Genomic DNA, 23,422 nt, shown 5'->3' with positions numbered 1-23,422 from the left:
AATTGAAGTTTTCAGCAATGGGAGAGACATAAAGACTATAAAATTGTTACTTTTTCAAGACATGAAAATTGGTTGTTCTATATTCAATGTATAACATGATTATACAAACAACTCTCATTGACAGTTTCATATTGAATCTGCCAAGTGCCCAAGTCCCTTCATATATTAAATATTTGCATGATTTCCCTTAAGCGAAGTCAACCATGTAGATTTATAGAGTTTGTCTCAGATTTAAACTAAAAACAACTACAAAATAATGTAAGTTTTTGGGCGTAAGTTACATGGTAGTGCCAGAACCATTTTGGGAAATCAATATCCCTCGATTATGATAATTTCTTGAGATTCGTATGCAACCTCTCCGTAGAACCAGTGAGTTTTCTCCAATCGAACGCTACAATAACACTGAAAACCTAATCAGGGGAAATTAGGAAAAGAACTAAAACCTTCGCAATATTTTATTGCAAATCAAAGAGGAAATAAGTTACCTAATTGAAATTAGGAAAATGATGTCGGTCTTGCCTTCTGGGTTGAAGGGAGGAACTTGCATAGACATGGCAAAGCATTACGATTTGTTGCATAAACATTATCAGAATATTAGAACAGTGGATAGATACAGAAACAGGAAGTGTTGTGGATCACTTTTACATGGTGTCGTTCACATACGGTAGATTTGAGTATGAAGCGGTGTGCATCGATTTTGACTGGCGTCGTTAAAATGTTCTCTAAAGAACACGGTGGTTGAGAAAAGAGATAGCTCTCTTTCAAACGTCATTTGAAGCAACGAATGACTATCTTCAATTGTTGTCATATGCTTTTCTTTGAGGCATGTTCACGCGCTGTACGCGCTCTGAAATAAATAAGGTTTTTATATATAATAATGATATATATATATATATATATATATATATATATATATATATATATATATATATATATATATATATATATATATATATATTGAGTTATTGGGTGAACAAAAAAAATATGAGAACTTGCTAGCTTATAATGCTCTCATCGTTTTTAAAAACCAAAAATATTAATTTTTTCCAAATGGTGCATCTAAACGATATGTAGGCTTAAAAAAAGATTTGATAATTTTTTTTATTCATTTTGGAAATTTGTATGTATTCACAGTCAACAGTCCATATGACTGTTGATTGTGTTTATTAGCAATCTAAATAACTGTTGATTATGCATAAATCCACATTTTTGAAAACCCCAAAAAAATCATCAAATCTTTTTTTAGTCTAGATATGGCTTTGACGCACCATTTGCAGAAGATTTGTGTTTTTGGCTTTTTAAATTGATTAACTGATTATGAATCTGCAAGTTCTCACTGATCATTTGGTTCTCAAAAGAACATGATTACTCTCTCTCTCTCTCTCTGTATGTATATATACACACGCACACACGTGCTAGACGTAACCTCGCGCGTTGCACAAGAATGCATTTAAGTGGTTAAAATAATTATTGGAAAAAATAGAAATATGTTGAAATTTACGTTTTTAGTCATGCATTGGGCATTAACCGAATTATCAAATAACATAAAAATCCATCAACTTGTATTTTGGTACTATCTAATATAGTCCATACCTTATAAACTTTACTTTTACTTTTATAATATCCAATATATATTATAAGTTTTTGTATAACTTTAATATAATCTACTTTTTTTATGTCCGATAATATTTTTTTGGATTAAATAAGAAATAAATTGTTTTAAATGAGATATTAATAAACAATAATGAAACAATAAACTTTGTATTACACTATTTATATTACACCAAAACATGCAAGGTTTCATATATGAACTTTCAAATATTAAACATTAAACTTAAGAATGAATTCATACAAAATATATCATTATACATAAATATCATCAAGAGTTTTAAAATAAGTCAATTAGTAAATTTGATATTTAATTTTAATTACATATTTTGCAATGCGTACATTTGATTTTATGTTGGTGCGCCGAGAATCCTCTTCCTTAATTTGTACCTAAAAAATTAAGGTGAATGAGAATATAAATGAGATATTACTAAGCATTAATATAAATAATTCAAAAGGATATGTGGATCTCCTACAACCAGCTAAAGAAAACATACCTCTCTAGTGGTAGTTATTCCTCTGTGAAATTGAAGTAGTCATTATATGTACACCTTGTTTTCTAATTACATAAACAAATATGAGTAACCAAACATAAAAATGTTATCTTTATGTAGGAAAAATATTTTAGTTAACGAAAAAATTAAATAATATAAGTTTAATAGTTAGGAGTTTCAAAAAATTAATATTTTTATTAATCAATCAATCAAGTAACACATGTTAATTTTTACAATTATTATTAAAAAACATTTGAAATATTGGATTTTAAATAAATTTTGGTTGAAGTGTTTTGATCTCTATTATAATATATATATATATATATATATATATATATATATATATATATATATATATATATATATATATATATGAAAAGTATAAAATATGTATGAGTTTTAATTAATTATCTTTTTGAATCGGTACAATAAAAAAAAAACATATTTAAAATACTTAATTAAATATTTTCGACATCACCTTATATAACATATGATCAATATATTAATGGTTAAACCACAATATACAACGACTATATTACAATAATCTAAAAACGAAGAAAATATAAAAACAAATTACTATAACAAAGTTACAAATTAAAAACTCTAATATAATAGCATATCTCTAAAAGTATCATAAGACCTCAACCCAACACAAAAAACCTTTAAGTTTGTTTTCATTCTGAAATTTGTATATGATTTGTATGCATGTCTTCCTAAAAGATATACATTTTTATAGTAAACTTTTCACTAAATGCTAATTAAACATAATATAAGTTATACAACTTTTGAGTGTTAAATCATAATTAAGAAAAGTTTTGAGTTGCATTAGTTAAAAAATGGGGTTTCAAATGAATGTGGTTTGAGAAAGTTAAAAAATGGGGTTTCAAATGAATGAGATTCAAGAAAAAATGTTATTCAATATATTCGATATCACCCTATATAACATATGATCAATATATTAATAATTAAACGATAATATACAACGACTGTATTACAATAAATCCAAAAACAAAGAAAATATAAAAACGAATTAGTATAACAAACTTATAAATTAAAAGCTCTAATATAATATCATATTTTCAAAAGTGGTCATAAGACCTCAACCAACCCAAAAACCTTTAATTTTTTTTTTTCTGTGAAGTTTATATATGATTTATATGCATGTTTTCCCAAAATATTGATCTTTTTTATAGTAAACTTTTTGCTAAATGCTAATTAAATATAATATAAATTATAAAACTTTTAAGTGTTAAATAATTAAGAAAACTTTTGAGTTGCAGTACTTAAAAAAAAGAGGGTTTCAAATGAATGTGATTTGAGAAATTAAAAAATGGTTTCTAAGAAAACTTTTGAGTTGCAGTACTTAAAAAAAAGAGGGTTTCAAATGAATGTGATTTGAGAAGTTAAAAAATGGTTTCAAATGCATGAGATTAACAAAAAATATAAGCTTTATAAGTATGTAATTAATAAAATTATCAAATTATCGGTTTTCAGTTTTGTTTTCTTAACATAAAAAATTTCCTCTTAAATAAAACTAGTAAAACTTTCATTTCCTAACGTTTTTTTGTCCCACCAAAACTGGATGTCCTAAACCCTTATGAACTTTCATTTCCTCTTAAAAAATTTGGAAAATTATCCTTGTATGTCCCACCAAAACTGGATGTCCTAAACCCCTTTTAGATTAAAAAAGAACACAAAACCCCCTCTGCCGAAATTCACAATATCCAACGACAGTGACACAGAGAGCAAGAGCATGACGAGCGGGAGTTTTACTCTGCTACAGCTATGGCAACTTCCTTACTCCACGTTGTTATTCAATCGCACCAAGCTCTGTAAAGGTTTTTGTTGATTTTCATGTTTGTCTCGGTTTCCGATGCGTTTTCATCGTTTATGCACTATAAACCCTTGTTCGTCAATGTCTGGATTACATTACAGTCTCTCTGTAAAGTAAACTGCTGGATATACGTATATATTTCTGTTATGTGTATATATCCGTGTCGGTTTACTGATATATCTTCATCGTTTAATCACTATAAACCCTAGTTCGTCGATTTCTGAATTAGATACTCCCTCTATGGATGCTAGTAGATAAACATATCCTGTTTGCGTGTATATATAAACACCTTCATTAGTAACAAAACAATGCGAACTTGGGGACAGAATCAAATTCAACAATTGTTTGAAAAGATGACAACTAGGGAATACGTATCGTATAAGTCAATCTAAGACATTTTTCCCTTGATACCTTGCAGGCTTATACCCATTACCAAGGATGAAAATTTATCCACTGTGCTTCAGTAAACAGATGCAGACAACCACCTATGAAGTTGTGAAAGGAAGCTATTTAGAGACATCACAAACCAAGCATGAAAACAAAACAAAGGTACTTCTGACTAATACATTGTAAAACTTTAAAAGAAAGCTGTGATATGTACATTAATTTAACATTACTCATTGTTAGGAAACAGCATCTGAGACACTTGATACAGTTGGTGCCTTTCAAAAGCTACCCATGGTGATGCCTTCAGTTGATATTCTGTATTCATCATTAAGAAAGGCCAAGAGAATCGCACCTACAAAGGGTAATCAACAACCATGATATATTTTTATTTTAAATTTTTTTTATAAAGTTAGCAGTTTAGCACTTGTTTAAATTGATTTTTAACTATAGGCTTTAGTTTGCATGATTCATAGGGATAGCTAATGCTGCTAAGCGTGAGAAAAACAAAGGTGCAAAACAACTTGATGCCCTAATGAAGGTAATTTGAAATCTTATAATGATCATACAACTACAAGTGTTCAAGTTTCAGATGTTATCTAATTATCTATTGTAATTATGTTTATTTTTTTTGGGTGATTATTAGGAGCTAACATTGCCATTGAGAACATACAAGGATAATTTCCCAAACAAAAGACAATTACACCCTTATGAACGTTCTCTTATTGAGTTGACTTTAGGAGATGGAAATTATGAAGAGGTTGGTAGAATCCATTATCCAATCAAGTATTTTTCATATGTGATTACCATAATCATGTAACTGAAGTAACTAATTTATGAATGTTTTATTCAATGTGTTGACTTTTGATTGAAGGTTTTAGGAAAAGTTGATTATCTAAGGAAGAAACTTGTATCAGTTGGAAAAGAACACGCATCACTCTGTGCTCAGGTAACAATTTCTTTTAATCTTTAACTTGTTAACTTGTTTGATTCAACACCTGTTATTTGCTATATATTTTAACAGTCAACAACAAAGAGAGAAGCAGAAGAGAGGTTAGTTGAGGTCAGTCACTAAACTACAAGATTTCATTTTTTTTTTTTTTTATATAATTATTCTTATTGTTATTGTGTTTACTTCTTTAAAGATTTTCATATATGATTATTTACTATAAACTTTTTCACAGGGAATGAGAAAACTTGAAGAAATCTTTCTTTCAGATGGAAAAGCCGTTGATGATTTAATGCAAATAGCCAAGGTTTTGTCATTTAGAAGAATATAATTCAACAATCCATGTTTTTTTTTCTTTTTTTAATAAAGTTAATAACTTTATACAATATTTAAATTTCTAGACATTGAGGGCAATGCCAGTTGTTGATCTTGAAATGCCAACACTCTGTCTTGTTGGAGCTCCTAATGTTGGAAAATCATCTTTAGTCCGCATACTCTCAACAGGAAAGCCTGAGGTATGTAAAATATTATTTATTTATTCACTTATTTCATAAAATTTCTATAATTATATATATTTACATATCAAATTTCTAAGACACTTTCATGTAGATTTGTAACTACCCTTTTACAACTAGAGGCATTTTAATGGGCCATATTGCTTTAAGCTACCAGAATTTTCAGGTCAGCTTTTTCTTCATTTGCATCTATACATGTAAATTTACTCTTTTACCCTTTTACACATTTAAAAAAATAAACGTTGTATTTTCACATCCTAGGTGACGGATACACCTGGGATCTTGAGGAGATGTGATGGTAACCTACTTTGTGTTTGACTATAATGAAAGAGTTTGACTATTTATTAAATAAATATCTAATATACTTTTTTTTTTTTAATTAAAATTTTTATAGAGGACAGGAATAATTTGGAAAAATTAACACTTGCTGTGTTGTCTCATCTACCTACTGCTGTGTTATTTGTTCATGATTTAACTGGAGAATGTGGGACATCTCCTTCAGATCAGGTATGACACTGTGGCTTCTTTTATTTTATTATTATTTTTTTGTTTATGTTTAATCTTATGTTTTTTTTTTAAAAAAAAAAATAATAATGCAGTTTTTAATTTACCAAGAAATAAAAGAAAGATTCAGTGAGCATCTTTGGATTGATGTTGTCTCCAAATGTGATCTTTTGGAAGAATCTCCGGTTCTTTATGTTACTGAAAATGCTGAGGATGATAATGATGAATTATTAAAATACCGAAAAGTGGGACCCGATGGAGCACTTCGAGTGTCTGTAACAAATGAAGTTGGACTCAATGAGGTTAGAATCTGACAACCATTTTTTGCAGAATAATAAAAGTAAATGAAGATTATATAAATAAAATTACAACTGTATCATTCCATATTTTTGTTGTGGTGGTTTTCAGTTGAAGAATAGAGTGCATGAGGTGTTGGTATCTCAATCAGCAAGACTCAACATTCAGAAACCTGAGGGCATTTTGGACAACATTTCTTCTCCAAGGAAAACTTTCATCTAATATGTTTTTTTTTTCTAGGTTAATATGCTTTTCAATGTTGAAAAAGGATATGGACAACAATAGTGTTTTCATATGTTTTATTTATTTAAATTAGTAAACATTATGTAACTTAGTCCTGTTAAGTTATTATTATTTTTGCAAGTTTTTTTTTTTATTCATGTGCCGATGTAATTGATTTATTTTATTTATATTTCGGTATAAATTTTGTTCCATTGTGGCTGGTATTACAAAAGACATGTATATTTAATGGAATAGAATAGAATTTGACATTTTTGTAACATCAATGTAAAGAGGAAATCTTAAAGTCAAAGTCAATTTAACAAAAGGTATTTGCTAGATTCCATGGGGTTTCACTTTTTTATTAATACTTTTTCACTCTAGGTTATTTTTACAACTTTTTCACAAAAGGACATTTACTAAATTCTTAAGACTCAAAGTAAAATCAACAAAAGAGTGGTATAACGGTTCATTTTTGAATCAAAAGAGATTAAACATTTTTGAATTCTAACATCTAAACTTATAAGACGTAAGGGTGTAGTTCTTCCTCTCAACATCTTATTTTTATTCTACTATTCGAATATCATGTCATTTTTTCGTTCTCATTCTTTACTTAATCATATGATTCTAAATATGTCCAAATATCATGTCATCTTTTCATTCTCATTCTTTACTTAATCATAAGGTTCTAAATAACATAAGACATGACTTGGTGACAATGTCAAGTCTCAATTTTTTTTGAAGCGTGACGAACCACGTTGTTTGTAAAACCTGATTTAAGGCGGAAATTTTTTTGTTGTGATTTAAGGAGACATTTTGTCAAAGCTTGGTAACAAGCATAAGCCTTGGAGCCATGACAGATCATGACGGAGCCATGATGAATTTTTTAGAATATTGCTTACTCCTGTTAACCTAGTAAATGGTTATATTTCATATTCCCTTATTTTATTTATTATTTTAAATAAAAGTAAAATACTATACTTTAATAAATAAATAAATAAAATTGATTAAAAAAATCTTAATAAAATAAAGAATTAATAAAAATAAAAATATTTCATAATTTTGAAATAAAAATTACATAGTTAAAACTAAAAATGAAAGTAAAACATAATAATAATTAAAACAAAGTTACAATGTTTTTTGTTTTTTGTTTTTTTGTTTTGTTTGTTTGTTTTTTTTTTTTTTTTTTTTGTATATGATCATAAATCCTTTTATTTATATTTTCTGTATTGTGGTTAGGATAATATATATATATATATATATATATATATATATATATATATATATATATATATATATATATATATATATATATATTCAAACCAAAATAAAAGATAGATTTTAGATATAAAAAAAGATGAAAGACTAATACTGCAAGTTGATTGCGTTTTGCTGCTGCAACCATCACCAAACAAAACATTCCCCATAAAATGGTGCTACTTCACATAAGCGGTGCCACATGACACTAATCGTATTCATTGTGTGGGGTAGGGGTGAACATTTGGATCGGACCGGACCGGACCAGACCGGATCGGACCGGTGAACCGGACCGGACCGTTTTTTTGGACCCCCGGGCCGGTTCTCGGTTCTAAGATTTCTATCCGGTTCAGTCCGGTTTTTTTCCCGGTTCGGTCCGGGTTTAGAACCGGTTGGACATGTAATATGTGACGTTTTTTAAACACCCATAACTCATTCATTTGAAGTCGGATTGACCTCCGGTCTTTTCCAACATTTAGTTTATAGTTTGTAGATGAATTTAGACTATAATTTTGTTTATTTTGATATTATATTCACTGAGTTACAATCCTTCAAAGTAGAGCTATCAAATGTGAAAAAATTCAGCTTTTCAGCAAGATTTTGTAATCTGTGATGTTTTTTAAACACCCATAACTCATTGGTTTTAAGTCGGATTGACCTCTGGTTTTTTCCAACATTTAGTTTAGAGTTTGTAGATGAATTTAGACTATAATTTTGTTTATTTTGGTATTGTATTCACTGAGTTACAATCCTTCAAAGTAGAGCTATCAAAGCTGAAAAAATTCAGCTTTTCAGCAAGATTTTGTAATCTGTGATGTTTTTTAAACACCCATAACTCATTCGTTTTAAGTCGGATTGAGCTCTGGTTTTTTCCAAAATTTAGTTTATAGTTTGTAGATGAACTTAGAGTATAATTTTGTTTATTTTGGTATTATTTTCACTGAGTTACAATCATTCAAAATAGAGCTATCAAAGCTGAAAAAATTCAGCTTTTGAGTGGAAGATTAGATTATGAGTTTATAAAGTTTATTAGTTTGATTGATTTTAAAGTTTAAACTATGATTTTTGTTGTTACGGTAATACTTTTGTATGTTTGTCTTAAAATTGTATAACTTTTTTTGGTAAACTTGACTTATATGTTAGTTGCTTTTATTTGGAAAATTAATTTTTGCAAGTTATAATATTATACATCAATGTAGATTAGTTATGCATGAAACGGAAACATATTAATTTTGCAAGTTATAATATTATACATCAATGTAGATTACTTATACTCTATGCAATTAAAGTTATACCGGTCCAAACGGGTCCAAAAACCGGAAAACCCGGACCTAGACCCGGACCCGAACACGGACACGGACACGACTCATCCGGTCCGGTCCAAGAGCCGGTTCGATCCAAATGCTCACCCCTAGTGTGGGGGGCCCACACTATCTAAAAATAATAAATATTTTTTGATTCATAACATTTTTTTATTACATCATTTCTATAAAAAAATCACATAGATTTTGGTTTACAACATTTTGGACTATATAGGTCAGAATATAACATTTTCAAAAAAAAAAAAAAAAAATCTTAACAAATTTTGGATCATAAGTTCATAACATTTTTTTAATCATAAAAAAAATTCGATTAAACATCATAACTTTTTTAATTGTAAGATTAAATCATAATATTTTGGGTAAATTACATGAATGGTCCCTATGGTTTGGGTTAGTTTACACGGTTGGTCCCTAACAACTTTTTTTAACTCGGACCATCCCTATGATATTATTTTGTTGCGATTTTAGTCCCTTAAAGATATAAAAAGACTAAATTGCCCTTATTTATTTCTTTTTCAATTTATTTATTGCTTATATAATTATTTATGTTATTATTAAAAGCTTACGCTCCCACCCTAATTCCATCCCGTAATCCCTTTGTTGCTTTCCCAATTCCCCATTACCCCCATCTTCATCTTCTTCGTTCAAGATATCCGGTCACTGCCAACATAACCTTCTCCGGCAAATAGTATATTTCATATCGGTATTTTTGCACCTTCATCATTTTCAATTCTTGGTCTTGGAGGGAGAGATGTATGAATTGTCAATATCTCATCCACCACATCATCTATTTGATTTTGCCGAATATTCCATTTCTACTCCTTTATTCTACAAAATTCTCAGAGAACTTGTACAGTTAAGACAAAAATCAAAACTGAAATCACTTATTAAGCACGTCTTCTTCATGGAGAGTTATGGATTGTGTTTTTGGCAATAGCACAAGTCATTTCTTCATCAAGCATGTCTTTTTCGTCAAGCAGCATAAGCCGTACTAGTTGCTTCTCCGCCCAGCACCACCACCGATGGGAACCCTCTTTGTTCCCCCCCCCCCCCCTGTAATGACTTCCGACCTTCTCTCCATCATTACCCTATTTCAGTGAGACCTCACTGTTGACCCACCTAATCATATAAACAAAAACTCAAATCAACTTCATAGTCACAAAAAAATTTAGATACAACACTCAACCTGTAAGCAAACTAATTACAAGGATTATAATAGCAAAATACCTATAAGTCAAAACAAAATCTGAGATGGAACATCCATTAGAGGTGTGGTTGGGATCGGAAGTGGTTGAAGAGAAACACCGATATATGAGGAAGAGGGAGGGTTCTTGAATCACAAAGGCGGTTGATTTGTTTTGATGGTGGTCTAAAGGAGGTGGCAAAGGTGTAAATAGGATCAACTGATGGAGAAAAGAGAAGATGGGGAATAGATAATGTTCTTTGATTTTAAAAATCAATGTCAGCTAGGGTTCGAATTTTACAGGGAGATGGGCGGATGGAGGAGAGGGTGGTCTTTCAGGAGACTCCGATGAGGATTGAGGTTGGAGCAAGAGAAATTGGATGTTCGGAGAGATGGAGGGGATGTTCGGGGGGTGACAGTGTCAGACTTTGGTGGCAGCAAAGAGAGTGGCAGATACTGGTGATGGTAGAGAAAAAGAGAGAGAGAGAGAGAGAGAGAGAGAGAGAGAGAGAGAGAGAGAGAGAGAGAGGTGTCAATGTCTATCGCTGGTGAAGAACGTTTGGGTGTCGATGGTCTCGTTGGGTTTCACATAAACGAAAGGAAATAGGGGGTTATGAGAGGGATGGGCCCCGTGTATCTAATCATTATTTTTTTGTTAATAATAAAATAAATAATAAAAACAAGATAAATAAAACGAGGGTAAAATAGTCTTTTTAAGTGTGCCAAGGACTTAATACGCAACAAAAACAAATTATAGGGATGCTCCGAGTTAAAAAAAATTGTTAGGGACCAACCATGCAAACTACCCAAACCATAGGGACCATTCATGTAATTTACCCTAATATTTTAAAATCATAACAAATGAAATATCAAAAAAATCATAATAGTTTTAAATCATAACAACTTAAATAAAGCATATTAAATCATAGATTTTTTGGATCATCTAATTTTAAACCATATTATTTTTAACCCAAACAATGCGGAAAGTACCTTATTTGGTCGTATAAATGAGATGAGACTCCCAAATTTATATTAAGCACCCTTTGCCACCATAGGACCCTAGAGATAATTTCCTTATTTAATATGGTGAAATCAAGAGCTATTTTGGGAAAATGACTTATTAAGGTAACTAACTATTTCAACTGTCCATATATAGGTAATGTTCTTTTTTTTGTACATATTAAGGTAACTAACTTGTTTTGTTTGTTCACATTTAGGTAATATGACCGGCTATCACCTGTTTTTGCTTATGTGGCATCCACCTGGCATTACGTGGCATGGTGCATATATGGGAAAATGACTTATTAAGGTAACTAACTATTTCAATTGTCCATATATAGGTAATGTTCTTTTTTTTTTTATACACATTAAGGTAACTAACTTGTTTTGTTTGTTCACATTTAGGTAATATGACCGACTATCACATGTTTTTGCTTATGTGACATCCACCTGGCATATGACTTGAATACGTTACACCTACGTGGCATCCACCTGACATATGACTTGTTTTGTTTCTTCTTCCTCATCTTATTCTTCAAAACAACAAGATGAATTTCAAGCTGATCATCCATGTGATTGCGTTTTACCATCTCGTGTGAAGATTTCAAGAACTCCTGACAACCATGGAAGAAAATTTAGAGTTCGTTAAAACTCGATGGTAAATCAATATTGTTGAATATGTTGCAGGAGTTCTTGAAATCTTCACACGAGATGGTAAACCGCAATCGATAATCAGCTTGAAATTCATCTTGTCATTTTGAAGAATAAGATGAGGAAGAAGAAGCCATCATCGATCGATCTAGGGTTTAGAATTAGGGGTGGAATCGTATGACACAGTTATAGTGTAATCGAATGAAGACAAAATATGCACCATGCCACGTAGGTGTAACGTATTCAAGTCATATGCCAGGTGGATGTCACATAAGCAAAAACATGTGATAGTCGGTCATATTACCTAAATGTGAACAAACAAAACAAGTTAGTTACCTTAATGTGTATAAAAAAAAGAACATTACCTATATATGGACAATTTAAATAGTTAGTTACCTTAATAAGTCATTTTCCCATATATGCACCATGCCACGTAATGCCAGGTGGATGCCACATAAGCAAAAACAGGTGATAGCCGGTCATATTACCTAAATGTGAACAAACAAAACAAGTTAGTTACCTTAATGTGTACAAAAAAAAGAACATTACCTATATATGGACAATTGAAATAGTTAGTTACCTTAATAAGTCATTTTCCCGAGCTATTTTTATGTCTTTGATGTCCAAATCTATAATGCCATATACAAACAATGGCCAATCGTTTATCATTATAAATTATAATGAACCTAATACATCGTTATCTTAGCGAATAGGGGTAAAAAAAAGCCCTTAGTAAAATATAATGATTTAATCATTAAAAAGAATGAGGGAACCTAAATCAATAAAAAAAATATGTTGAGCTCTTTACTTGTTTTGTAGTTTGCTCATCTATAAAGCCACGTATTGCGTATAACAGAGATTGTAATAAGTAAATAATTAAATGTTAAATATATAGATAATAAAAACACGTTACTTTTTTATATTATGCTAAAATCTTCCCTGGCTATCTTAAACGTTAATCAAATTATTATTATATGATTACTTTTATTAAATACTTGTTTAATGTTTAAAATCACATCATCACTCATCGGCCGAATCGACATGAATAAACCGACTTAAACCCGAACTAAAAATGACTCGGGCCTAAGGAACCCTGTATAAATACCAACCATCACTTCACACCGACGTACCCATACGTAATTCTCCAGATCTTTTCATTCCCCCTGCGTTTCTTTCCATTCTCCACGGGATTTCTCCATTTTGGTAAGCTCCACATCTGTTGTCCTTCTTATTACACCTACTGATCTGGATAAACCTCTTTGGATTTTCAGTTTTTCATATGATTGTACTCGGTTCCTCGTGTTAGATCTTGTTCTATTATTTAGTTTAGCAGTTTTATCCGATTTATCTCCATTCCTGTACTTTTTTACCGGTTTGATCGAAACTACTATTTTTTTGTGAAAATTTATGGGGATTTATATCGATCTAGATAAATTGGATGTATATGTTGTGTTGTTTTTCAAGTACTGATCCGTTGTAGTTATGATTACAGTTATATGTAACCTTTTGAGTTTAACTGAAAATTTTATGCGATTATCTGAGTGATTCTGGCATTTCTATGGCAATTGGATAATCATATACATGATATTTTGGAGAATCATTTACTTGGATCTATATATGATTGCCAAAACGGCAATTCTAAATTTGAGTAAGATCTGATCATAAAGAGTATGACAGTCTCATATTTGGATCTGGACATGACACATTGTTACACAGATCGTTTTCTATCTCTTTTACATTCAAGTAGATGTTGTTGAGATTTGTGTGCAGTTGGTCTTTAGTATTCAAGTTAATGGGCTTGTTCATTAAGTTTCTCCCATTTTTTTATGTAACCATGAAAGTTGACTTGCTTTTGGAATTTTGAGTTGTTGAATCAATGTGGTCAAGTTGTTTGTCTTAGCTATTGAATATTGCTTATTGTTATAATTATACTATTCATAACTATTAGGTCTAGTTGAACTAGTAAGGTGAGTATTCTCTTAGGTCCTGTTCTTGATTTTCTATTGCCTGCTTGTGATGCAGTTTATGCAGTTATGAAATAGTTTCCCTTCTTTGAATTTCGAGTTGGATTTAAGTTAAAAATATGCAATATTTTCAGATATGAGATCTTGTTCTATGATTTATCACTATTATGTGCAATCTGTCAGAATGATTAGATGTTTTCATGCCATAATCTAATTAAGAATGATATTTGAACAGTTTTTTCAACCACACTGATACTATTTATGAACATATATTGTAGTTTTCATCTAATTCTAATATAAAGATAAAAGATTAAGGATGTAGACTTTATGGTTCGAATTTGGTGGATTCGAATTGCTTATGATTTTTTTAAGACCATTTGTTCTTTTCTCTTGTCATTTTGTAGTTGTTTTGGGACTAAAATATATGCACAATTATGTGTTATGCTCATGTCCACTCTCATGCCACATTACATAGGGGTTGAATACTAGGTAAATTAAAATATATATACACCTGGAGCAAGTTGACCAATTAAATATATGTTTATTGCTTAGCATATTCTAATCACAAGGTTTTGTATTGGATCATTTGGATGCAGAATTAAGTTATACAAACTATAGTATCCACTCATGGGTACTGTTGTTGAAGCTTCAAGCAAGGTATTCATTTCCTCAGCCTTTTAGCAATCTTTATATCTTCATTATTAATATCTTTTACTTCTATGGCTTTGCAACAGTTTTACTTTTTCCCACTTTGTTAAAAATATTACTATGAGTAAGTTAGTAACTTAAATTCACATGCATATATGGTTGCAGGAAGCAAGTGGAAGTTCTCTTAGTCAAAAGAAGCCAAAGGTTGTATTTGTCCTAGGTGAGAACTCTAGTTTTAACTTTTAACAGAAATAAAATTTTTTATATTTTTAGTCCTTAAAAAAATTGAGTCTTTTTTAAATTCTTTTGAGCAGGAGGCCCAGGCAGTGGTAAGGGCACCCAGTGTGCAAATATTGTAGAGCACTTCGGGTATACCCATCTCAGTGCTGGAGATCTTCTTCGGGCAGAAATAAAATCCGGGTCAGAAAACGGGTAAAAATAAAAGTGGATAACTTCTGAAAAGTTTTTTTAATGATTAAAAAAATGTCAATTCTAATGTGTTGGTAATATTTTTGTAGCACAATGATTCAGAACATGATCAAGGAAGGAAAAATTGTTCCTTCAGAAGTAACAATCAAGCTTCTTGAAAAAGCGATTCTTGAAAATGAAAATGACAAATTCCTTATTGATGGATTCCCTCGCAATGAGGAAAATCGTGCAGCTTTTGAGTCAGTTGTGAGTTGTATATTCTATTAAATCTTAGGGCTATTTTTTGTATTTATTTTTAAAATATGTAAATCTTCATTATATAATAATTAAGGGAATCAACATATTAGTTCGGTGATTTACAGACTGGAATTACCCCGGAGTTTGTTCTTTACTTCGATTGTCCACAAGAAGAAATGGAGAAACGCCTCTTAAGTCGCAATCAGGTTGATAAATACACATTTGTAAATTTACTAATTTGTCCTCATATTTTATACGTATTTATTTTTAACATTTTGATTGTTTGTAAAGGGGAGAGAAGATGACAACATTGATACAATTAGGAAGCGATTTAAGGTTTTCCTGGAATCCAGTCTCCCTGTTATCGAATATTACAACTCTAAGGAGAAGGTCCGAAAGGTAAATATTATTACTCTTTCTTCCTGAAAAAGTCAATTTTTGATTCTTGGGGGTCAAAAGTGTAAGTTATTAACATTTTACTAAATTTGCTCCCAGATCGACGCTGCTAAGCCTGTTGAAGAAGTTTTTAAAACAGTTAAGGCCCTTTTCACCCCAGTGGTTGACAAGGTAAAACAAGTTATGATCCTTCTAATACTATATGTTTACTGAAATACCCCTGTACATATAAATTATTAAAAATCTTGCAGGCTGCTGCCTAGATGTTAATATCTCAGTTACCATAGCAATCTTCATGTTTAATGAGGTAAATAGCATGCTAATTAAAAAGAAACAACCTTATTATTTTGGATATCGGGTATTAATTATGTGGACAAAATCTTGTTTATAAAGTTAATTGATGATTTGTTTTGATATTTTTTGCAGTTTCATTGATATGTGGTGTTAAAAGGGTTTGACGATGAGACCCATGGTTGATTATTTGTAATATTACATCATTAAAAGTTGGTTGATCATATCCTATGTTATCGAAATAGGTTAGAAAGATTCTACCATTATTTTTACCATTTACGTATTATACCATACCACGATGTTTGGCAATTGGGACTCTTATATTATATGTATGTTATTCTCGATTGGATAGCTAGTAATAATATATATATTGCTTATTTTTGCTCTTTGCTAGTTAACTTTTGAGTTTAGAGCATATACAATGTGTAATATTCCAATAACGCTTGTTTTCCCAATAACGCTTTTGGGGAAAAAAGTTGAAATACTCCAATAACGCTTGTTTTCCCACTTTAATTTGGAAACGCTTATTTTATTCTTAGCAACACAACCTGATTTATTTTAATTCGTTACTGAAGTACAAAGACAATTTAAATACAGTTTGTTATGGGCTTGCAAGTGACGTCTCGGTGGATTTACATTATGTTTTGTTACTGGACCTAGGCTTACAGTAATACAAAAAATAAACATTTCATCATAATGTATTTCAATCCGTTTACATATCTTAGATTGCCGAGTAGAAAGATGGAAAACCATAGTTAACTAATTTAAATAAAAACTTCCAAGTGGAAAGTTAATATGTTGTCTACCAGTGGGAGAATTAATAAACTAAGAGCATTAGGTTAGGTGTAGGCAATAAGATGCAACATCAAATTGTATCATCTCACGTGCCAAATAAGATGATGTTATAACATTAAGTGGAGAAATTGACAATAAGATGCAACACCAACTTTTTGAGAATAAATATGTTTTATATTTGATTTTTTTTTTGAATTTTTTTTATGTTTTTTGTTTTTATGTTTTTTTAATCACTAAAATGAATAATATAGTTTTATAAACCAGTAAATTTTAAAACAATAAAAAAAACATAATATTTAAAATCTAAAATTACGATTACAATTAAAAAAATAATTTTAAACCTAAAATCATAACTAAAATACTATTTAAATTACTCATAATATCCTAATTAAAATATTTCTTTATGATTTGTTCCTTCATTGCTTGTAGCACCGCTACATCCTCAGGCGCCAAACTCTCCTCGCTCGTCCGAAGAATTGACAACTGATGTGTCATTAGTTCTCTCTCTTTTTGCTCTTGCTTCTCCCGTATCTGTCTTTCTAGGAACTCCAAATGACGACGTTTCAAGTCATTTTTTTCTTTTATTAATAAATTGTGCTCGTCAAATTTCGCTCTCATTTCCACCGCGTCTTTTGCTTTCGCCTCAACCTCCTCTGCATGCCTTACAACGCACCTTGCTTTGTCGTGTCCGGGCGGTCGTGGTGGTGGGGATATCTCCTCGATATCATCGGGGATCTCATCGTTGTCGACGTTTAGGTCGATCTGAGTCCGTGCGTCCGACACGTCGACCGAGCTTGGACTACGAGACCTTTTAGATTGAACCTCCAACGATGTAGGCGTTTTATTCAACTTTGGATCTGCTTGCAACAACTCCCATGATTTTTCAAACTCGAAAACATGTCTCATTTCGACCCGATATTGTTCTTTTGCAGCTTTGAACAAATCGAAATCGTTGGATCTTCTTTGCTGTTGCGCCTCAACCCGGTTGTAAATAGAAGAAGTAGAAAAAGGATTTATGCAATCAATAGTGTATTGAAATAATATAAAATATCGTTGAATTTGTTGCGCCACTTAGTTATTTGATCCAATTTGTTGCTCAACATGTCATTGTTGCGATACTGTTTTCTTCAAAATAGCATGAAACTTGTCGCACACCGCCCCCAATAAACTCTTTTCTTTATTCCATTTACGCGGAGTTCGTCTGTTGAAGTAGTACACCAAGCCGCCGTCAAAGCATATTCCTTCTCTGGTGTCCACCATTGTGGAACGTTTGCATTTTCCTGTTTCAACCGTTATCAATTTTCATTTCCCTTTCCCACTCCTACTACCTCTCGCTTCCACTTCAACCGATGGTTGGTGCTTGGTTGGTTGTTTGTTGCGTCGAAGAAAAATTAGGGAAAATATTTTGTTGTAAATTTGAGTTTTGACCAAATAGATTTTGTTGAAGGTATGATGAGTTGAGAAATTGCAGTGGTGGTGAAGCAGGATTGAAAACGGCGCCTTGGTATGAGATTTGTGGTGATCCCTGAAACGATAAAAGGTTGAAATAATTTTCATAACCTGCAAATCCGAGAGGCGAGGTTGTGTATTTGGGTTTGATGATGGAGGGGGGGGGGGGGGGGGGGGAGGGGTGTTTGAGTTTTGCTCCATTTTTTTTATTAAAAGAAAGTATAAAATATAGAGAGATGAGAGAAAGATGGTAAAAAATTGAAGTAAAATGAGTATTTATATAAAGTACAAAGGGTAAAAAAAATTATTTGAAATGTTGACCGTTGCAAATGGTCAAATACTAATGTATACATTTTCCCCGTTTCAATAAGTGGTAATGGGTACAATAAGTGCCTTAACGAGAAGAAACGAGAAGAGAGGGGGGGGGGGGGCAATGTTCCCCTCGTTATAACGTTGTTTTTGACGTCCAACTCAGTCATCACGAGGACGAGATGTGCCCACACCGAGCACCCTAAAGGCGGTTTTGGGGAGCTTGAATATTTACAATGTTGATATTTAAAGCTCCAAAACTTTTAATAAATTCGTTGGAGTCTTTAAAAACTCGGTTTTTTTTTTTTTTTTTTTTGGGTTTGGGGGGGGGGGGGGGGGGGGGAGCCGAGTTAGGAGAACAAAAGATGTCACAGATTAAATGGAAAAAAGCTTCCGGCAACTATTAGAATTACTTTGCTTTTAATTGGTTTCCATTGTAGTAGTAACATATTTGAATAAGGGTTTAGGTCATTTTTGGTTACTTAACTTTTGGTTTTGTGCTCATTTGGTCACTTAACTCTTTTTATTTTTTAAAAAGTCATCAAACTTTTGGCTTTGTGCTAATTTAGTCACTTAACTTTTGGCTTGGTCACATTTAGTGACCTAACTTTTAAAATTGTGCTCATTTAGTCACTAAACTTTTAAATTTTTTAAAAAGTTTAGTGACTAAATGAGCACAATTTTAAAAGTTAGGTGACTAAATGAGCACAAATCTAAAAGATAAGTGACCAAAACAAAAGTTAAGTGACTAAATGAGCACAAAGTCATAAGTTTGATGACCTTTTAAAACTTAAAGAGAGTTAAGTGACCAAATGAGCACAAAACCAAAAGTTAAGTGACCTAAACCCTTTGAATAAGCCCAACTCTTATAAGTTAATATGGTAAACACAATTCTCGATCCAATTGGCGGGTTTCATTTTGGGTAACAAGACTGAAATACCAAGGAACTTCTGATAAAATAGTTCTGTCTTTTTATCATCTTTGATCAAAAGGGAGTAATATGGATCCATATACCAAAAGACCCGATAATGGAAATTCAACAAATTTTTGGTAGGAGAAGTGGCTATGTGAAATTCCTTTTCTGTCTAGATTTTCTAGATTGTTTGCTCTTTAAATGGATAAACAATGCATGGTATATGCTAAATTTCAAAATGATGAGGGGGGAGGGGGTGGAGATGGCGTAGACAATGGGGAGGGGCCAAAGAGGTTTAATAGGATGAACGTTGGGATCTTTTATCTAATATTGTCTTGTGTTATCAACATGACATATGGATATAGGGTTTGGATTAGATGTCTAAGTCAATAATTAAATTAGTATAATTTTGAATTATTAGTAAAATTTCTTTTGGGTTGCCCTCATAAACTAATAACCGAATATAATTATTTTTGGAGAGAGAGAGAGAGACTAAATTGATAATTTATTAAATGATTAATAAATTGTTTATTAAAATATTATATGATTAATATATTAATAATGATAATAATTAATTTGGAATTAATTGGAATTAATTTTGGAGTTAATTGAATTAATTAAAAATGCAGGGACTGTTTGGTTATTTATTGAAAGTTGAAGTGGGAAAGTTCTAGAACCCCATGGGATGGGGTGAACGAAATTTGGCTAGGAATATAAGACAACTTGATTATTATATCAATTAATCTCAACCTTATCCCAAAACCGTAGCTTTGGCCTCAAGTTTCCTTCAACTATATAAACCCCTCCCCGACTCTTATAATTTTTGTCCTCTCTTCCTCTCATCCTCATAGAGCCGAATTTATCCTCTAGTCACCTCTCTCCTCAAGTCTTCTATTTATTAAGGTTTTGGGTGTGAACCATGAGAGATACGTGATTTATGGTGCTTGCTTTCGGAAGCTTGATCAAGAAGTAATTATTGATTATTTACTACAATAACCAAAAGGTATGTAAAATGTAAACCCTAAAAACCTTTTTGTGAATTTCGAATATAGTTGTATACTTTTAGGGTTCTTGATATTCAATTGTTTGTTGCAAATCATAGTGAGAACATAGATCTTTTAGGTTGCATGTGAACTTAGGGTTTAAGTTTTTCCAGCAAAATAAGATTTTTATAACTTATAAAACCCATTAATAGGAGCTTGATTCGGTGGAGTTGTACACATTTTCTTCTACTAAGAACGTCATAGTCACCGGTACGAAGGAAGCACTCGATGGAAAAAATTGGTTCCAATCAAAGTAAATGTGTTGGCTTGGAATTTATTTAGTTCGTATGGTAATTAAAGTTAATCTTAGTAAAAGAGGCTTTAATATTCAATAGTGCTTGCTCTATTTGTGATTCCAATATCGATACAATTGACCGTTTGATGGTTTCATGTACTGTGACTGATTCTATTTGGATGAAAATTGGACGATGGTGAGATTTGGATTTTTCTATTTCTTACGTTGTGTGAAATCGAGCAAAGATATGGTCATTTTGACAACTTCGTGATGTTATGGAACTTCTAAAATGCTTCACTTTTAAAATCGCAAAGGTCAAGCAAAGATATTTTATTTGATAAAATAGTTAGGCAATCATATTTTTTTTTGTTATCTTCTAAAAATACCAAGTACAAAGAAGGTGATGCGGAGATAGTATATATGGAGGTGTTCTCGACACAAGAGATGTTGATAAGGAAATCATAAAACTCTATTTTTAGACCAACTTCAACAAGAAGTATGGTGTAACACTGTAAATTTTCAAATAAAATTTTTATTTAAAATCGCACAATTCTCGTAACACATTTCACAAAAAATCTCATTTATTTAATTTACAAATCGCAACTCCATAATTGTTTGATTAAAATCCAGGATATTCAAAACATAACTCTCCCACTGGTGTGTTCAATCAAGCTGGTGCCTTCTCGCGATCCTGAGAAAACCTGAAACACATAACACATAACACGATAAACACGAAGCTTAGTGAGTTCTCCCAAATACCGCGCACAAAATAATTAGCCACTCAAGGCTATAACTTTGTAAGACCCTCCGGTCAATGTGTCTCAGTGGGACCCTCCAGTCCCACGGCTCGTTGGACCCTCTGGCCCGGTCTCTGTGACGACTCTCTGGTCTCACTGTTCGTTGGACCCTTCGGTCCGGTCTCAGTGAGGACCTTTCGGTCTCATGGCTCGTTGAACCCTCCGGTCCGATCTCAACAACATAATATAGCATATATCACACAGACAAGATGCATAATATCACATGACCCAAATAAACATGTAAGACCCTCCGGTCACACAAAAATTACCACTCTAGGTAAAGTATAGTGAGAAGACTCACCTCGCAAGCATGTGAGCAAATAACCTCGCGCTCGGATCTCAAACTAGCCTCCGCCTAACACAAAGGATGAATATCTCTAAGTAATACTCTTTTCACTACTCAAATAACCGAAGGCTATTCTTTCTCTCTCTAACTGTTTGAAGTGGATAAAAGACCATTTTACCCCTCCATGGTCTCTATTACTCATGTTGACCAAAATCCCAAAGTCAACAGAAGTCAAGCTCGAGTCAACAGTCCATATTTGACGCGACTCGTCGAGTCCCCTCATATCCTCAGAAATCTCAAAAAGTCCAGCTCAACTCGTCGAGTTGACCCCCAACTCGCCGAGTTATTGCACAATCAACCCATCGAGACAAACCCTCACCGACTCGCCGAGTCAGGCCATGAACTCGGTGAGTCCCTTCGATCAGATTCATCATTCAGACAATTTAAGGCAGATCCATCACTCCAAACACCAGATCTACCATCCTAAGGGTCGATTGTCACGTAATGCCAAAACATGCTCCCATAAGGGCTAGATGCCCAAAAGTTAGACTCTAACTCAATAAAGCTTGGATCTTTGGTCTCTTAAGTCCTTCTACATTCCAGATCTGAGGTTTCAACCTCATAATATGCTCAAATGACTCATTGCCAAGAATGGATGGGAGAAAATCCTCAAAATCTCCCTAAACTAAGATCTCACAAAGGAAAGGTCAAGATAGGAGCTTTTTACCTTTGCACTGAAGCTAACCACTGGAGAACTCTGGATCTACAACCCCTCCTTGATCAAAAAAACCAAGCTCTCCAAATCTCCTTCAAAGGATGCACAAAACCACTCAAATTAGCTCCTCATTTACTCTCTAGCTCTATTGGCAATTAGGGTTTTCTCTCAAGGGTGTACGGTAACTGGTGAGGCGTAAATGGGGGCATAAGTTCCCTTATATAGGCCCCAACCCTGGGAAATTAGGGTTTCTTTGCCCAGAATCTACTCGGCGAGTCGGTTCTCTGACTCGTCGAGTCCACTTATTAATTACATGCGAGCAACTCGACTCGACTCAATGAGTTGGATCCTCAATTGGTCGAGTCTCTCCATAAATCTCAAGATTAAGATACAAAATAATGTACCTGAAAATCCTGATGTTACAATTCTCCCCCACTTGAATTTGATTTTGTCCACGAAATCGCCCCTTAATGTAACACCCAAATTAGATATGAGTTTATAGCCCTTGAAGTATCTTGATTTTGGCATAAGAGAAGCTTAAGTACGGTGGGCGTACTTATGAGTACGCTTTGCGTACTAGTTGAGGAGGAACGCGGAGAAGCAGCAAGTACGCTGGGCGTACGTCCCAGCATGTTCAAACCCTAAAAACCAGAATTGAGACCTATATAAACATCCTTAGATCCTTTGAACCTTACCTTT

General features: G+C 32.3%; 2 protein-coding genes across 4 annotated transcripts; both read left to right on the top strand.

Moving 5' to 3' along the window:
* The first annotated feature begins 3,778 nt into the window (after positions 1–3,778).
* Positions 3,779–6,948, top strand: PDE318 (P-loop containing nucleoside triphosphate hydrolases superfamily protein). 2 transcript variants are annotated; one of them, XM_078989962.1, is made up of 14 exons: positions 3,779–3,940; positions 4,355–4,485; positions 4,564–4,684; positions 4,797–4,861; positions 4,967–5,080; positions 5,195–5,269; positions 5,345–5,383; positions 5,505–5,576; positions 5,671–5,784; positions 5,879–5,950; positions 6,046–6,082; positions 6,179–6,291; positions 6,384–6,590; positions 6,697–6,948. In XM_078989962.1, the coding sequence occupies exons 1-14, from the start codon at positions 3,856–3,858 to the stop codon at positions 6,805–6,807; spliced, it is 1,356 nt and encodes a 451-aa protein (XP_078846088.1). In that variant the 5' UTR covers positions 3,779–3,855; the 3' UTR covers positions 6,808–6,948. The 2 variants fall into 2 exon arrangements, with proteins under 2 accessions (XP_078846088.1, XP_078846089.1); XM_078989963.1 differs by lacking the exon at positions 3,779–3,940 and having other exon boundaries at positions 4,363–4,485; positions 4,571–4,684.
* Positions 6,949–13,301: 6,353 nt separating this feature from the next.
* LOC145041784 (UMP-CMP kinase 3-like) lies at positions 13,302–16,558 on the top strand. Of its 2 annotated transcripts, XM_078989961.1 has the most exons (11): positions 13,314–13,419; positions 14,585–14,669; positions 14,777–14,837; positions 14,994–15,048; positions 15,143–15,260; positions 15,347–15,503; positions 15,620–15,700; positions 15,786–15,893; positions 15,990–16,061; positions 16,142–16,197; positions 16,317–16,558. In XM_078989961.1, exons 3-10 carry the CDS (start codon positions 14,808–14,810, stop codon positions 16,151–16,153), a joined length of 633 nt encoding a protein of 210 aa, XP_078846087.1. In that variant the 5' UTR covers positions 13,314–13,419; positions 14,585–14,669; positions 14,777–14,807; the 3' UTR covers positions 16,154–16,197; positions 16,317–16,558. The 2 variants fall into 2 exon arrangements, with proteins under 2 accessions (XP_078846086.1, XP_078846087.1); XM_078989960.1 differs by lacking the exon at positions 14,585–14,669 and having other exon boundaries at positions 13,302–13,419.
* The last annotated feature ends 6,864 nt before the right edge of the window (positions 16,559–23,422 follow it).

Source organism: Lactuca saligna, chromosome 4 (genome assembly GCF_052625555.1).
Source record: "Lactuca saligna cultivar CGN05327 chromosome 4, ASM5262555v1, whole genome shotgun sequence".
NCBI lineage: Eukaryota > Viridiplantae > Streptophyta > Magnoliopsida > Asterales > Asteraceae > Lactuca > Lactuca saligna.
Note: the sequence above shows the minus strand (reverse complement) of the source record. Positions and strands in the feature narration are given on the sequence as shown.

What these genes read in the sequence shown, in the direction of transcription:
- PDE318 (XM_078989962.1), top strand. Translation starts at nt 3,856, where the DNA reads ATGACGAGCGGGAGTTTTACTCTGCTACAGCTATGGCAACTTCCTTAC. An exon ending in AGCATGAAAACAAAACAAAG is followed by an intron (nt 4,486 to 4,563) that starts GTACTTCTGACT and finishes ACTCATTGTTAG; the next exon opens with GAAACAGCATCTGAGACACT. An exon ending in GATCTTGAGGAGATGTGATG is followed by an intron (nt 6,083 to 6,178) that starts GTAACCTACTTT and finishes AAATTTTTATAG; the next exon opens with AGGACAGGAATAATTTGGAA.
- LOC145041784 (XM_078989960.1), top strand. Translation starts at nt 14,808, where the DNA reads ATGGGTACTGTTGTTGAAGCTTCAAGCAAG. An exon ending in GTGCAGCTTTTGAGTCAGTT is followed by an intron (nt 15,504 to 15,619) that starts GTGAGTTGTATA and finishes GGTGATTTACAG; the next exon opens with ACTGGAATTACCCCGGAGTT. An exon ending in GCCTCTTAAGTCGCAATCAG is followed by an intron (nt 15,701 to 15,785) that starts GTTGATAAATAC and finishes TTGTTTGTAAAG; the next exon opens with GGGAGAGAAGATGACAACAT.